General features: G+C 36.1%; 2 protein-coding genes across 2 annotated transcripts; both read left to right on the top strand.

Annotated features, from left to right (window-relative positions):
• Nucleotides 1-2749: 2749 nt before the first annotated feature.
• INS49_015300 (uncharacterized protein) lies at nucleotides 2750-5380 on the top strand (the record flags this gene model as incomplete). Its single annotated transcript, XM_043175982.1, has 5 exons — nucleotides 2750-2979; nucleotides 3036-3231; nucleotides 3461-4156; nucleotides 4307-4814; nucleotides 4905-5380. The coding sequence occupies 5 exons, from the start codon at nucleotides 2750-2752 to the stop codon at nucleotides 5378-5380; spliced, it is 2106 nt and encodes a 701-aa protein (XP_043019437.1).
• A 1047-nt stretch (nucleotides 5381-6427) lies between these two features.
• INS49_015299 (uncharacterized protein) lies at nucleotides 6428-9354 on the top strand (the record flags this gene model as incomplete). The annotated part of the gene is made up of 3 exons (XM_043175981.1): nucleotides 6428-6946; nucleotides 7002-8295; nucleotides 8333-9354. 3 exons carry the CDS (start codon nucleotides 6428-6430, stop codon nucleotides 9352-9354), a joined length of 2835 nt encoding a protein of 944 aa, XP_043019436.1.
• Between the last annotated feature and the right edge of the window lie 8249 nt (nucleotides 9355-17603).

Raw genomic sequence — 17603 nt, 5'->3', positions numbered from 1 at the left:
AATTATGCACTTAAAGTTAATAGCGGCGGTAAATATTATCCTAGAAATTACCCTTTTAGCAATTATTATTATTTAAAGCTTACTTATAATTCTTATAAAGGCTATACTTATAATTGCTATCTTTAAAATTATATATAATATTTATTTATGCTTAATTCTAGGGCTAATAAGGTATTGCAAAGCTTATTATTAATTTATTTTAATCTTTCCTTAACTTAAGCTATGGTAATTAATTATAATATTATAAGTTAATTATTGCATTTTATATAAATACCTTGCATTTAAAGAAAAACTTTTAAGCATTATTAATAAGAATTTAGTAATGCTTTAAATATTGCCTATATTTACATTATATAATCCTCGCAATAAGTAATGAAAAGATCATTATTATAAAGATTTTATTATATATAGCTTGCTAAAGTACTTGTTAAGTAAGTAATTAAATATTTTATTAATGCTCCCTATATAAGGGCTATAAACTACAATTTTAGGTTAATATATCCATAATAGGCCAAATTAATCAGAGTTTAAGCAAGCATTTTATTAACCATATACCCTTTAATAAAAGCCAATAGCTCCTTAACGTTATTAACCATTCTTACAGATTTTTATAGCAAATATTGTAAGAAATGAGATTAATAAAACAAAGAAATGTTAATAAAATAGATAATATTTAGGAGCAAGTTAATAATAATAATTTAATAAAAAACAAGTTATAGTTATTAAGAAGAAGAAATTATCGGCTCCTTTAAGCCTTGGAAGCTAGGGCTTTCTCCCATTATTAAGTCCTTCCATATTAATTAAAAGTATAATATATAACTTGCGCTTGCTTATAACATAATATTATATTAACTCTAGTAATTATAATAATTGCAAGCTTTATTTATTAATAAAACGGAGCTTTATTAAGTTCTGCTAAGTTTTAAAGAGGAATTAAAGATAAGTTTATAATAAGTTTATTTTTAATAGAATTTTATGCATTATAGATGCGTATCTCCCAGATGGCGATGAATATGCATATAAATATTGCAGGGAATGCCACTTAATTTATTTAATCTTTGCAATATTTGCTTAGGGAGTTTAATAATGCAAGGAGGCTTAAAGAAGCAATTATTGCTATATAACGCTTACTAATAAAGAGGATATAATTTTCAAGTTAAGGAAATCCTCATGGGGTTGCTTTTTTTACCTTGTTAATCTATAGTGCTTATAACTACTAATTAGTATTAATAGGTTTCTTATACATATGATAATTATATGGGAAGCAATTGTGTATTAGTGTTATTCTATCTAAGTTCTGAGAGGCTACGTGCCCCGTAGGGAATAACTAAAGTAGCCTCCTAATAGCGAGGGTCGTACTTGCCAACAGAGAGACTTTCCCTGTTGCAAAATCCGTCTCCGGGCCCTTGGCTCCGTGTGCACCGCTCAGTGGTGATGAATGAGGAAGTGCCGACATTTTGGCCGTGGTAGTGAGCTATGATAGATGATACTATGGCGGCCAAATATTACAATGCGTTTGGCTCTAGTAAAAGAGTACTGCAGTGGAGCCAAGCATGTGTGAAGATTTGACAGAGATAAAAGAGGGGTTCAGCCCATTATCCTGACAAAAGCAGACAGATGATAAATGCTCCAACGATTCACAAATCCGAGTATACGTTGCTATTCACTCTCTCTTCCGTGTTAAACTGAATAACTTCTCATGAGGATATTGATTTGCATGTATTCACATGATAGAGGGAACACGGATGTATTTCACCATCTGGCCTTCTCACGATAGTCAAGATGACCAGATTTGATGCAAAATTTGCTACTCAAAAGCCATCAAGAGTGATTTAGCATGACTGCGTGCCAATCTGCGTTTCTTGGGGGATTCAGGGGTGAGACTGTTGAAACTCAGCTGGCGATTCTAGGTTGGCTGCATCTTGTGTGCCTACGTCGAGCAGATCAACATCAGAATAGCTCACTGATGTTTGCATCTCTCAACTGTGGGCAATGCATGGCACTCACCGCGGTAACGGGGCCAGTCGTCTACGTGCTCTGTTTCCGCTGTGCAACCACATTCCAACTAGCAACCACTCAGACGCATCAGACAGCGGGCCGCTGATAGGGTCGGCAAAGCCCCGCCCAAGCCTTGGGAGTACGACCACGATGGCTTACTGAGCACAAGAGAAGATGACTTCAGCTCACCAAAACAGGCAAGAATTGACAACGCACATATTGCTACACGTCGGGAGTATAAGCAGCGGGAACGCCGCTTCGAAACGAAGCCTCCGCCAAGACTGAGAAGAACGGTGTGCACTGAAACATACTTCTCCTGGCAAGCCATGCAACCTCTTCATGATGACACAAATTACACCCTACTTTGTTCTGGAGCTCGGCAATTAGTATCGAGTCTTGTCTTATTGGAAGCCACATCTCGGTGGCTTTTACTAACCCTGTGCCATAAGGCCTCAATTTGATAAGCGAGAACAGCTCAAATGCAAGCTATCGGACCGTCGTTTAGGTCACATGTGATCTATACGCTGTATAATTCCATTCGTGAGACAAGGCTCTTCACCGTAGTAATGTAGACCGCCATGATATGTACCGTGCAGCTAGCAAAGCAAGCAGTATATATATGAGGTGGTGTTTCCTTTCTCTTTGCTTGCACAACACGCAGCTCTCATCGAGAATACTTTCCATCTTAAAACAAATTCAGAAAGTAATTACTCACCCTACGTCTTCCCACTCCCAAGTGGCAACCACAATAATGTCTTCTATGGATCGAGGAAAACTTCTTCTCCGCTCTTGGGACCAAGGTCTGATCGCGCAGGAGCTCAGCAAGCACAAGCTCATTCCGCGGAAGTTATCTCCAGAGGCTGTGAAAGCTGCACAGGGTCTCGTCGTCCCCAACACCACCCCGGAGAGCAAACTCTCAACGGGCACCTTCTCAGGAACATCCAAGGCCTTGACCCAGGTCTTCAAGAGCATCGAAGACAGGTGAGTGCAGAACAACGTCAAGCTCCTGATTCCGGTCTGAGACTGACAATTCGGAGATTCCACTCTTATTTTGATGTCACTGGCATTGAGCCATCCATTCCGCAAGGAACGAACCGTGAGGATGCCGTGAGCATCTATAACTGGTCTCCCAAGGATGGCACAAAGGCCGACCGCTATCCACCCCATCTGGACCTGATCCCGTCGACCGATGAGGTGCCCATCTACAAGATCTTTGACGCTATGCGTCTCCTTGTGAGCTATATTTTCTATGTCTACTTCCTGAAATTGGTATTGTATTAAAAATGCATTTCTTGGTGCTCTGCTGAATGGACTACCTCCATAACTTTTTCGACCTGGTGAGGCTATCTGATTGAAGCAACCAAGACAGTCGGAGTCCAGGCATTCAGTAGAGCACAATTAACACAGCACCTTCCACTGAATCAAATTTCTCTTTGAGCTGTAGCTAACTGAAACTCAACAGGATACGGGATTCGTGCTGCTCTCCGTGGTTCCAGACTCGATCAAGGACTTCACGTACAGCTATCCTGACCAAGGCGCCACGATGGCCGACATTGACAAGCGCAACGCCACGCTCAGGGCCGAGAAGAAGAACATCCTCAGCGAGCCCAACATTGGCGATCTCAAGATCCACAAATGGTATACTGATGAGATCTTTGCCCAACAGCAGTTCACAGGAACCAATCCAGTCACCATCCAGGTCGCGAGCGCCGCATGGGTCCAAGGTTTCACCGAAGCCGCGACCAGCCAAAAGCTGACTGAGCATGTCGCACTTCTCGACAGCGCCAGCAAGACCTCGTCGCTGTACGTCCAAGACTGCGGATACTACCGTTCTGTCCTAGGCGTGTCCGCAAATGCAGAGTTCAAGGCCGATAACACCCCAAAGGACAAACCTCGCTATGCCTCCTCCTCAGTGACGCTGTTCCATCTTACAGATTCGGGCAAGCTGCACCCTCTCGCAATTGTGGTCGACTTCAAGGGATCTATCGAGAAGTCCGTCACTATCTTCAACACACGCAAGAGCCCGGATGAGCAGACAGACCAGGCAAACGACTGGCCGTGGCGATACGCGAAGTCAGTTGCTCAGAGCTCGGACTGGCTGCAACACGAGCTCACCGTCCATTTGACAAATTGCCACCTCGTTGAGGAGGCCACCATCGTAAGTGGCTTTGGAAATAATCCCGCGCTCCTTGGCCTCAAGAGCGGCTGCTCTTATACGAGAGGCTTTCCAATCTCACAAGTTCTTTTACTGCTCTCAATACGCTTTCATGATTCAATGATTTGCGAACACCATGCTGATGTGAACCAGGTCGCCAGCAAGCGGGCATTTGCAACGAACCACCTCGTTTACCGATGCCTCCAGCCACACTGGCTCAAGACGCTCTCATTGAACGCCGCCGCCCGCGCGACCCTCGTACCAAGCGTCATCATACCAATCGTGGGCTTGTCAGGGTCTCAGACGTACAGCTTCATCCAGAAGGCCTATCACAACTTCGACTGGCAGGCCAACTATGTCCCAGCTGACCTCGAGCGGCGCGGCTTCCCGGTGAAGGACCTCCTGGACCAAAACAACGTCAAGTTCCACAACTACGCCTACGGTAAGCAGGTGCTGTTGATGTGGCAGGTTCTGCGCAAGTTCGTTGCTAGTTTCCTCGCCAACGGGGGCCAGGGCTTCGACATGGACGAGAAGGTGGCCGGGGATGCTGGCATCAAGCGCTGGTGCGACGAGATGCGCAGCGACGATGGAGGCCAGATGAAGAGTTGGCCAGTCATAGAGACTGTCGATCAGCTCGTTGACTGTGTCACCATGTGTGTCCGTACGTATAATATGGGTTCCCTCGCTGCTGGGAATTCGTTCACCCAAAGACACCACCTTGGTTTCGAGCAGTCAGGCTAATACGCCACAGATATCGCCTCGCCCCTGCACACGGCTGTCAACTACCTTCAGGAGTACTACCAGTCCTTCGTCGTCAACCGGGCACCCGCAGTCTGCGCGCCACTGCCGACCTCCCTGCAACAGCTCAAGGGCTTCAAGGAAAAGGACCTCATGAACTCGCTGCCGATCAACCGCCCCCAGGAGTGGCTTCTCGCGTCGCACCTGGTTCACCTGCTGAACTTCCGCGTCGCGGAGGACCAGAACATCCTCAACTACGCCGTCTCCCTGTACCACCTGAGTGCCCCCGGGACCGGCAGCGGCGAGACGCACATCCAAGGTGCGGCGAAGGCGCTGGTGGATGATCTGATCGAGCTAGGCGACACGAAGGACAACGTGGGCAACGTCATTCCGGGTGTGTTCTCCAAGATCAGTGAGGCTCTGGACAACAAGGAGCTGCCGTACGACGTGTTGCAGCCTGTTGATACGGCTGTGTCCATTTTGATTTAGAAGATGAGAACGGTGTAGATGTCACATGCAAGGCCCAAGGGAGCCAGAAGAATAGGCTGGGGGCAATCGTATAGGAAGCTAGCTACCTCGGATTTCCCGGTCAAGTAGAGAGGAGGCCCTAGGGCTGGGGCCGTCAGCTGAAGCAGTCCCACGAATTGCGAAGAGGGAGCGTGTAAGCTGGGCAATACCAGCTACTTACAAAGAGAAGACAGAGAATTTGATGTATCCTGGTAAGGCTCGATATATTTCCCACCGCTCCTCCCACCTTCGTGAACAAGTGAGAGCCGACGTGCATGTCAACGTTAATTTACCGAGGCAGAACTAAAAGAACGAAGTAGATTGGGGTCCAGCCTAAGACTTCTGGAGGCCAATGAGCAACGACTGGGGCGTGTGGGGGTAAGTGTGCAGACAAGTACCGAGCCCACATGCAGGTGTAGTCTGGCTGTCTGGTTGCTTCTGCGTATGCAGCAAGCTGCTTGGCTATGTGACCTTGTAAGTGGGCCAGATTGCACAAGATTTTGTAAGTGAGCAGCCCTTGAACGCTTGCAATGCAGGTCCTTGGTCACAACGAATGTCTTCCCACGGTATTGAGGCCTCTTTGCCACCTGCGTTCGGCCTTCGCAATGCTGATGGCGAGAAAAGAACGAAGGCGAGAAGGTCTAGACCGGCCTGGGCCGGGCTTGCTTCTGCCCTGCGCATCTACCCGCAACCCCGGTGCTGGTCAGTTAGTCGGTCGCCGTTGGGGCAAACTCTAACAAACCTGCTTGTCCCGTTGCGGAAGACTAGGCTCAGACACGGAGGGAGACGTGGGCAAGTGTTCTTTCTCGTGAGGAGAGACCCGTCCTGTCCAAACCCGAGCGTTAGACTACCAGCCCGTCCGCCCGCTCTGCTCGACTCAGGCTCGACTGGGCCTCACCGCACCACAGCACCTCGTCTACATCGTGATTGTAGCCCAGTCGTTTGGCAATCCTCTGTGAATCCTCTTCGTGGCTGCACATTGTGTTCGCGAGCTGGGGCGTACAGCGCACAGCTCATGAAAGGGCCGTGATGCCTCCCAAGACACCTTCATCTCCGCCCTCTGCGCCCCTCACCACTGCTTTTGCTCCCTACTATCCCAAGTGCGAGGCGGATGCACTCGAGCGGCCGCCTCTGCCGGAACGGCCACTGTGTATCCTCGACGAGGAGTTATGCAGAAAACCTCTTCTTGTATTTGATGAGCAGCTGCACGAGGCCAATTTTAACCCACGTCCAGACGGCAGTGGCAGTCCCACAGACCAACCTGATGGCTTCAGCGACCCATATCTGATGCCCTCCCTGGCGAGGAACGAGCGCCTGAGGCTGACCATGTTCTGGTACTACACCCGCGGCCTCTATGAAGATGGAGAATTCCTGCAGCTGCTGCAAGAGAAGCTGGACCTTGTGCAGACCTTCATGGGGTGGGAATTCGCGCTATTGGGCCTGGTCAGTGAAGATACCTTCACGCGTCTGGCTGCCTCCGGGTTGCCCTTGGCGGTACTTCCTCGTCGTGAGAGCACCTGCTCCCACACAATCAACCAGGAACCTAATGTAGGTGCCCTATATCTGAGATTCCATTGGCCATGCACGCTGAACCTCGAGTCAGACAGTCTTCATGTTACCTAACATGGCCAACGACTGGCGCTTCAGAGGTTCACCACCCGTGGCCCAGGGCGGCCTCCGAAGTTACGCCGGAGTACAGCTGCGGTGTCAGACCCCGACGGGTGAATACGTTGCCCTTGGATCTCTTTGTGTTGCCTCGAACTCAGAGCACGCACCCCTTACTCCCACTCAGGAAGGCGCTCTCATCCGCTTCGCAGACATGCTCGTCGCCGAAATTGTCAGCCACTCGCGACAAGAGCGCCGGCGGCAGCGCAACATCCTCGCCCGTCGCCTTGCAGAATGCCGTCTTGATGACCTCGAAGACGCCGAGACACACATATTGGACCTCATCCGCCAAGTGTATCCCTCCGCTTTTGTGGAGGTTTATGAGGCTTCTGACGACACAATCCCGCTGCCGAACCACCATCCCATCAATGCCGGCAGCGTCCAGGACGGGTTGTGGGAAGATACCGAGTACATCGATGAACTCATCAGGACGGCCAATTTCACCAAGATCAGCACATCGAGGACCGTCCGAGCTATCATCCATCCTTGCCAGAGTCATCCTCATCAGAAATTCCTCATCGTTGCCTCGAGTCACGTCCAGACCGTCTTCGACAACGTCGATTCTTGGTTCGTGGAAAAGTGCGCTACATCCCTAGCCAACATTGCCCAGGAAGGCAGCCTGAGGGAGGCCACCAGGGCAAAAGACATGTTCCTCAGAGGAATCACACATCAGCTGCGGACACCTATTCACGGTGTGCTAGCATCTTGCGAGTTGCTTACCGAAGAGCTAGCTGCCCGCAACTCGCCTGCCGGCGGGCCAGACGCATCAGCAACAAGCCCCTCGTCCATCATCGACACCATCAGAGACTCGGCAAAGGAGCTGATGACAACAGTAAATAATATTCTGAAGCTCAACCGTTGGGAAGAGACTGTCGCGTCCAGGCAACAGTTTGGGCTTCAGTCTCTCGCTCATTTGGAAGACGACATCATGCGCGAAATGAAACAGGTCGTTTCACAGCACGACCTTTCCAGGATACCAATCCTGTTCGAAAATCGCCTCGCCAACGATGGGTACATCACGATCGTGGATCCGTCTTTGCTGAAGGAATGTATTCAGTCTTTGATTTTGAATGCCTTGTCTAATGACAATGATGGCGCTGTCATCATTGTGATTGCGGCACCACCCGACAACTCGCGCCTGACATTCGATATCTTGGATGCCGGCTGCGGTATCGCACCAGCTGATCAAGGCCGCATCTTCGAAGCGTTCGAGAAGATCAACCCTCACAGCCGTGGAGCAGGGCTCGGACTGACTCGCGGCAAAGATAGCTGCCTCGATGGATGGAAATGTCTCCCTAGTTGCGTCGTCGCAGGACCCGGGCAACCACGGCTCTCACTTTCGCGCCGAGTTTTACAAACCCGTTTTCACGCATAGAAGCCTCAACCATTCACCATTATCAGCATCACTCCACCACATACCGCGCGAGTTTTACATCGCTCACGCTCCTGGCCAACGTCTTGAGTTGGTCTCACACTTCGCAAGCTTCCTGGAATACCAAGGGTTCAAACGAGCCAGCGCCCCCAATAGTTCCTTCGTTATCATCGCGTACACACCAGACACGGGCGAATTCCAGAAGCTCGTCGATTCTCTCGAGCCGGGGCAACGCTCAATCTGCTTGGCACCCGTTGGAACACGGATAATGAGACTGTTCGGAGACAAAGTTGACTTTTTTTCTGGGCCATTCGTGTCAGCACGCCTCCAGGACATACTCACAGGGACCGATAGAGCATACCAGAGACAGAATCTCAAAGATTCGATGGTACTGCCAGAAGCCCGCCCAGGGCTTGAAATCGACCTCCGCCAGATCGCCGAGCTCGAGATTGTGACGCCGCCCACGCCTCCGCCCGAGGCCGACCCGATCGCATTGCTAGTTGACGACAACTTCGTGAACCTACGCATCCTCAAGATGTATTGCGAGAAGCGCAACATCACATACAGTACGGCAATCAACGGCCAGGAGGCGGTCGAACGGTTCGAAAAGTCGCTGGAGGAGGGCCGGCCCATCAACCTCGTCCTCATGGACCTACAGATGCCCGTCTGCGACGGCATAGAAGCGACGCGGCAGATCCGCGAGGTGGAGGGGAAGAACGGGCCGGCGCTCCCGCCCAGTCGCATCTTGATGATCACGGGCCAGGACTCTGCCCAAGACAAGGCCCGATCTTTTGCAGCTGGCGTAGACGCCTTTTACGTTAAGCCGATGGGTGTGAAGGCCCTTGACCAAGGTATTGGGGAGCACTTCCCAGGATTTGCGATAAAGATCGCGCCTCTAAAGCCGGATATTGGAAAATGAGTAGCTATTCTGTAGACATGGTGTTGAGTATCCCGCTGCCAGATAATGCAGTCTCAATATCAGTAAACACTGTCTTATTTAGTCTGTATAAATTTAGGATCAAAGCCAGAGTTCCACAATATTGCTTTCACTTCCGCCCACAACTGTGCCATAAGCATTAACTAAGCACAATTTATAAATTCAAGTACAAGCTTTATTTAATACAATCTGTATATCATAGTTATATCCTTTTTTTTTTTAAAAAAAAAAAAAAGGACCAAAAAAAAAAAAAGGACAAAAAAAAAAGGAAAAAAAAAAAAAAAAAAAAAAAAACTCAACGCTAAAATTCAAAAGGGAAAAAAAGGGGAAAACCAAAAGAAAAGTCTCCGGAGCGTGACTTGAACACGCGACCTGTGGATGGCTATTACAACAATTACAGTCCATCGCTCTTCCAACTGTGACGGGGTTAGTGTGAAGACCTTGCGGTGTTTGCATGCAAGATGAAACTAACCTGAGCTATCCAGAGTTTATTGGTGATGCAATTGGCGAAATTGACCTTACATAACCTCGGTGCTTGCATGGAGCCTTAACCTACCTTGACAGCCTCTGGGCAGTCCCCCGTCTGAAAGTCAAACCCTAAGAATGGAATCCAATTGTTGGAAACATAGTGATAAATGGATAGACCTGATTGAATTTGTACCGCAGTACCTGGCGGTTCTCCTATTTGCCACGCATCAGAATGCTCAACAATACCTGGTATGTCCGTCCAATAGAATTGGTGAGAGATTTAGGCAGCGATGTGAACTCATGTAGCGCTGTCCATTCAGTTACAGGAACCCGTCATAATTTCTGTCACGTAGCCAGATTATGCAGAGATCTCCTGTGAGGTAACTGCAGAGTCGTTAAGCGAAATGCTCTACGAGGGCCCTGCCCCCAAGTAACAGATGGACTTACAACAAAGATGCTTCAACAGATCATTAATACACTTCATGGTTTCGCATTTTTTAGCCATAACAATGCAATTATTCTCATGAGATGAGTCCCTCTTAAATTTCTCTGCTTCCGCTTGTTGAGTTGTACCTCCTCGAATGACTACGAGATAAATAAGAGAAGATGGCACGCATAAGGGCCAGGACCGACGATTTTTCTGCAAGGGACTTATTTCCTCTCAAGTACTGAATGTGAATCTCATATGATCTAATTGATGCTGTTGGGGCGTTGCTTATCCAGAGAAGCAGGTTCGGTAGGACCTGCTTGTGTTGCACGCACATCCCTAACCCTGGTTTGCAACCACTTTCTGAAATGCTTAAATAGCTAAATTTCTTTTATTTCCCCCTTTTAAAATACTCTTAAGAAATCAATGCTTTTATAATTATGCTTTTAAACCCCTTATAATACTTATAGCCTTCCATAATTATAAGCTTAATTTATATAAAATAATCTTTTCTTTTTATAAGTTATAAATAAGTTATATAAAGTGCATTTTAATTATATTTATTTTATATTATTTATTTCCTTTTATTTTTAAATATATATTTATATAATAATTATAAACGCTTCTTTAAACCTTATTAATTAAGTAATTTATTTAAATATTTATTCCTTTCCTACTTAGTTTATTATATTATAATCTTATTATTAAATTAAAGAGTATTAAGAATTTATAAATTTTAATGCATTAAATATAGCTCTTATTAAATAATTAAATATAATCTTAAAATTAAATTCTTAATTTATATAATATAAAAAAAAGAAAAGAAATATTTAAAAGGCTTTATATAATAAGTATTAAGAGCATTTAAATAATAATAAGCTTTTAAAAGATAAAATAATATTTACTTTATTTTCTCCCTTATCCTTTAATAAATTAAAAAAGGAATATAATTAATATCTTTAATAATAAGTTACTTTAGCTCTTAATAAAGTAATTAAATTTAATAAAAAATAAAAAATTTAAAAATAAATATAAAAAATAATATTTAGCTTAATTCTCTCCTTATATTTAATTAAAATAATAAATATAAAATAATTCTTTATTTAATAAGTAATTTAAAATATTAAAAATAACTTTATACCCTTTAAATTAAGTATAATAAATACCCTTTAAACTTAATATTAATAATATTTAAAAAAAGCAAAAAAATTAAGTATTAAACTATAATAATAATATTAAGACTTTATAAACTTATATTTATAAGTTTATATTTATAAATTACTTAAGATTAAGGGATTTATTAATTTAAATAACTTCTTATAAGTAATTATAATATATATTACCCTTAATTAAATAATTTCTAAGCGCTAAGAATTTATTAAATAAAATATATTAAGAAATCCTATTTATTTCTTAAAAACCTTATTTAAAAAATTAGCAATACTTTTATATTATAATAAATTTATATTAGCTTTTAGGAATATTATAATATTTATTATATTAAAATTAAAAGTATCTTTTAAAATAAAAAATAATTAATTAAGAAAGTAATTAAGAAATAAAAATGCATTATCTTAATTGCATTAATAAAATAAAATATATAAATGCTTTTATTAAAAACTTAATTAATAAAAAAAATATACTTAGCTTTTTATTAATTATTACTACCTTTATTTTATATTTTTAAGGAAATAAATCTTAAAGCTAAAAATATCTTTAAGAAAACTTAAATATAATAAAATTAAAATATAATTATAAAAAAACTATTATAAGAACTTGTTATGGGCTGGCCCCAAAGGGGCTGCAGGCTGGCTAGCGCCTTCTTCCATAAGCTGCAAAAGCAGCAACTAATTAAGCCAAAAGGTATGTAATAATTTAAGCTCCCTTGGATTATCTAGCCACATTATATAAGGCTTGGGCAATAGCTTAAGCCCATTATATAGCCCCTTCCCCTAAGACCCCCTTAATATAGTAGTATAATTATCCCTAAGGCTTACCCGCGATATCGCCTTTTTAAGCTAGGAATCTTCTTTACGAAAGGGATGCCCGCGTAGTTGCGGCAAACATAACTTAAACCCTCGACCCTAAAGCTTGGATTATTTGTTATGGGCTAGCCCCAAAGGGGCTGCAGGCTGGCTAGCGCCTTCTTCCATAAGCTGCAAAAGCAGCAACCAATTAAGCCAAAAGGTACGTAATAATCCAAGCTCCCTTAGATTATCTAGCCACACTATATAAGGCTTGGGCAATAGCCCAAGCCCATCACAGAACTTAATTTAAAAGCTTACTTAAAAGAACCTTTTACTTAAAAATTAAATGTAAAGCTTATTAAAAATATTAAAAACTTTCTTAAGCGCATTTTTAAGAGCTATTAAGAAATAATATTTTAATTTTCTCTTTTTATTTTACTTTTCCTTGTAAAGTAAATTTATGCTTTTTTAAACCTTAATTTTAAAAAATTAATTAATTAATAATACTTTTATTATATTTTTATTAACTTTTTATTAATTTATTTATGCTTTAATTAATTTATTATAATTATTAATTATAATTAATTTCCTAAAAATATATATAACTTTAAATTTTATATTATATTCTTTATCCTTAAGTATAATTTTAAATAATTATAGCATTATTTACTTTATTAACTTTATTAATTATTTAATTTTAAGCATTTTTAAAAAAGCTATTAAAATAAATATTATTAAAGCAAGAACTTTATTCTTAAAGGTTTTAAGCTATAAGATAAGGCGCTTTAAAAATATATTATATAAAGTAAATAAAAAAAGAATTAAGAATTTAATCTTAGAAAATATAATAATTATAAATAAATTTTATATTAATATAATATTAAAAGCGCTTTTATAAAAATTAAGCGTTTAATATTATAAAATTAATTTAACGTTATGCTTTAAATTATTTAAATAAAGCATTATTCTTCTTAAACTTATTTAATAATATAATTTAGTTTTTCTTAAATATATATTATTATAATTTCCTTATTTTTATTTTTTATTATAAATACTTATAAGCATTATAAATATATATAAGCCTATAATTTTTTTAATAAACTTAATAAAACCTTTTAAGCTCTTTTAGTATTTAAATAAGGATTAAAAGAACTTAATAACCTTTTAATATTTTTAATTTAAATACTTAAGGATTAACGCTCTTAAATTATTAATTTAATATATTTAAGGCATAAAATTTAAGGAAATTAAATAAATTAATTATAAGAATTGCTTTAAAGCTTTTATTAAAAAGGTAGTTTAATGCGGGCCGTTAAAAGGCAAGAGCTTAAAACTTTTTTTTTAAATTTTATAAAATCTTTTTTACTATTTATAAATACTAAATGAATTAAATTATAAGCTTATAGTAATAAATAAATTCTTAAGATTTATTTATATTTTCCCTTTTATATTAAAGACTTAAGAATAAGTATTTAATACTTTTTAAGCTTATAAAAGCTAAGTAAAATAATAATATAATTTAAATATTTATAAACTTAAATAGGATGCTAAGGTTATAATAATTAGCTAACTTATAAATATTAAATATATTAAATAAATAAAACGAAAGGATATTAATTTAAAACTTACTTCCCCTTAAACCTTAAAAGCAAACAGCATTATAAAAAGGGCTAATAAAGTAATAATTAAATATGCTTTAGCTATATTATTAAGGGCTAATTTACCTTTTAACCTTTAGCTAAAAGCAATATAAATTATAGCTTAATTACATAATATATTACTTACTTTAAGGAAAAAGAGACGCGCTTTAAATACTTTTTTATATATATAGTTTTCCTATTATTTTTAATAATTTAAATTAACATAAATTCACTATTTTATAGCTTATTTATTGCCTTATTAAGGTAATATTTATGCTTATAAATGCAAAGCATATATATTTAAAAAAGAATATAAAAATAATATAAAGAAATGCCTTATAAAGGAAGAATTAAGGGCTTATATTAAGTATTTAATTAATTATATAGCGTTTAATATCTTTTAAATTTAAATTCCTTTGCTTAAGTAAATAATCTTTATAAGGAATATATAATTTAATAAGGATATATTTTATAAATTAATAATAAATAAAGTAAAAAATAGCCTTTTAATTTTTAAAGTAAAATTATTAAATATTAAAATTATTAATATTAAGAAAATTTAAGATTATATTTATATTATACCCTTAATACCTTATGCAAAAGATAACTTAATTAATTTAAATAATAAATTTAATACCTATTTTATATTAAGAAAGAATAAAACTAGCATTTTTAGTTAAAACTTAAAAGTAAGAACTTTTAAATTTAAAAGGCAAAGTTAGCCATGCACTACCTTCTTAAAAAGCTTAAGAAATTAAGAATAAGGACTTTTAATTCCTAAGAAAACCCTAAATATATTAAAATAAAGCTTTTATAAAGGGAAATATACTTTTATTAATAAAGCAAGAATTAATAAACCTAAACCTTTCTTTTAAGAATTGTATATATTTAAAGTTATAAGAAATTAGGAATTCTTTTAATTAATATAAATAAGGAAGATATAGGAATAAATTTAAGGGTTTAAATTTATAAAAAGATCTTCTTAAGTATATAATTAAAATAAACATTCTTAAGAATCCTTTAATTAATTATTATATTTAATAAATGCAATTATATTTTACTTTAATATAACTTTTTAAAATAACTTTGCAATTACTTTTTTATTTAATTAGCTTAAAAGATAAAAATAAAAAATACTTAAAAACTTATATTTTTTAACCTTAAATAATATAATAATAGCTATTATTTAAGCCTTTAAGATTAAGTTTAGGCCTTACTTAATGTAGCAATATTATAAAAATCTCCCTTTAAAACTAATTATATGGAAAAAGGCTTAAAAAAGCCCTTTTTAAAATAAATAGCTTAAGATAATGCATTAAGAAATGCAAAGCTTTATTAAGCTTAGTATTTAAAGGACTATTAAGCGCTAAAAAGCAGAATTAATGCCGCTACCCTTAAAATAAATATATAAATATAAACTTAATAAAGATAGAATAATTAAATTTTTTAAGATATAAATTTATATCTAAGGAAACCTATAACCTTATTCCATTATAAAAAGTATATATATTGCAATCCTAGCTATAAAATCATTTTGCATAATAATGGCAATTATTACGCACTTTAATTTAAAGATTTAATAATTTAATATTATAATTATATTTCTAAATATTAATTAAAAAGAGTTAAATTAAATTTATTATAAATTACTTAATAAATTTAAGGAATTAAGGAAATATAAAGTGCTTTTAAGAGTACTTTATAAACTTAAAAACTCCTTATTTCTTTAATATAAGGATTTTAGCCATATATTGCAAAATTTAAGCTTAAAATCCTTATTAAAAAAGCCATACCTTTTTATTAGCCTAACCTATAAGGTAGCAATCCTCTTTTATATAAATAATATTTTAATTATATATTTTAAGAATAAATATAAATTTTTTATAAGGATTAAAAACGGAATTAAGTTTATATATAAAATAAAAGATTAAAGGAAAGCTTAATAATTCTTAAGCATATAAATTCTTAAAAATTAAGAAAAGCATATTATAACGCTCCTTTATAATTTATATATTAAAAAGATAGCAAATAAATATAACTTATTAAAAAGCGAAAACTTTTTATTATTTACTTTAATACTTAAAAAAAAGCTTAAGCCTTTTTTTAAATAAGCCTTAAAATAAAAAATTTAAAAGTTTTAAAAAAAAGTTAATTTCATTCTTTATATAATAATTATAATACACTTAAATATAACATTTCCTTACTTTATATTATTAAGATTTCTTATAAACCTAGGTTTAAGTTACCTTAAGGCAATAAACTATGCAATTTAATATTTATATATTACTTAATTTCTTAAATTATAATTTAAAGGGAATTAAAAAGCCTAAGCGCTCTTAATAGCTAAAAACGCTTTATTTACTAATAATAAAGAGAACTAAAAATCTTCCTAAAGGTATATAATAACCCTTTTCAAGGACCCTATATATTAAAAAATATATAAATAAGTAATTATTTTTATTTTAACCATTAAAGCTAAATTATTAGCTTTAAAGCTTATAATTAAAGAAATAATAGCTTTAAAATACCTATTTAAAGATATAACCTTAAATTTAAATAAGCCTTAAATTATTTATTATAATAATTAAATAATTATATACTTAATTATTAGTAAATATAAATAGCTAAAAATAAGGCTTAAATATATAAATATTTAATAAATATAATTAAAATAAGAATTTAAAAGAAATACCTTTAATATTATATATTTAAAAATTAAAAAAATACTAATAAATAAATTTATTAAAGTTTTATTATATATTTAATTTAAATATTTTAAAGCTTTCTTAAATCTTTAAGATATAAGGAAAGTAATAAAAAGAAATTAATTTATTTATTAATTATTCTTATTATTAAGTTTTTATTAAAAATCTTAAAAACTATACTTCCTAAAAATTATAATATAACCCTTATATAAAAACTTTTTTATAATTAAAAACTACCTTTTAATCTTTATAATAATATATTAATTAATTTAAAACCTTTTTTTAATTATTATAATAACCTTTTAACTTTTTTAAAAAATTCTTTTAATTTTTAATTAAATTCTTAATTATAATTTTAAATTAAGATTTAATAATATTTATTCCTTAATATTACCCTTAAAATTAAAACGCTTAATTATAATAATAATATAATTCCTATATTTTTTTATAATTTTTATATTATTAATAACTTAATTTTAAAGCTTTTAAGCCTTTATATTAACCTTATTATATTACTTTAAAATAATTATAATTTAAGCTTTAAAATGCTTTATTATATTTTTATACCTATTTTTTATAGCTTTTATAAGCTATTATTATAAAATAAAAATCTTTTAAGTATTAAAAGGAATTATAAAAATGTAATTAATATAAGTAAAATTAAACTGCTTATACTTATATATATTTAAGGCCTTCTTTTAAGTATATTAAAACTTTTTAAGCGTTAAGAAATTGCTAAATTAAGCATAATAAAGATAAAATATAAATAATAAAAAGGATATTAAAAGCAGCTTATAAGAATTACCTTAAATGCAATAATAATAATAATTACCTTTATTATTATAATTTATATAAAAATTATTATTATAATTATATATAAAACTTTTAATGCAAAGAAAATAAGGAATATAATGTTTATTAATTTTCTTAAGCTTTTTTATATCTTCCTTTTTTTTCTTATACTTTATTTTAGCCTTTTCTTTAAAAAAGAGTTTTATTTTAAGCTTTAAGCTATTTATATATA

Source organism: Diaporthe citri (genome assembly GCF_014595645.1).
Source record: "Diaporthe citri strain NFHF-8-4 chromosome Unknown scaffold_9, whole genome shotgun sequence".
NCBI lineage: Eukaryota > Fungi > Ascomycota > Sordariomycetes > Diaporthales > Diaporthaceae > Diaporthe > Diaporthe citri.
This window is presented reverse-complemented; position numbering and strand designations above follow the sequence as displayed.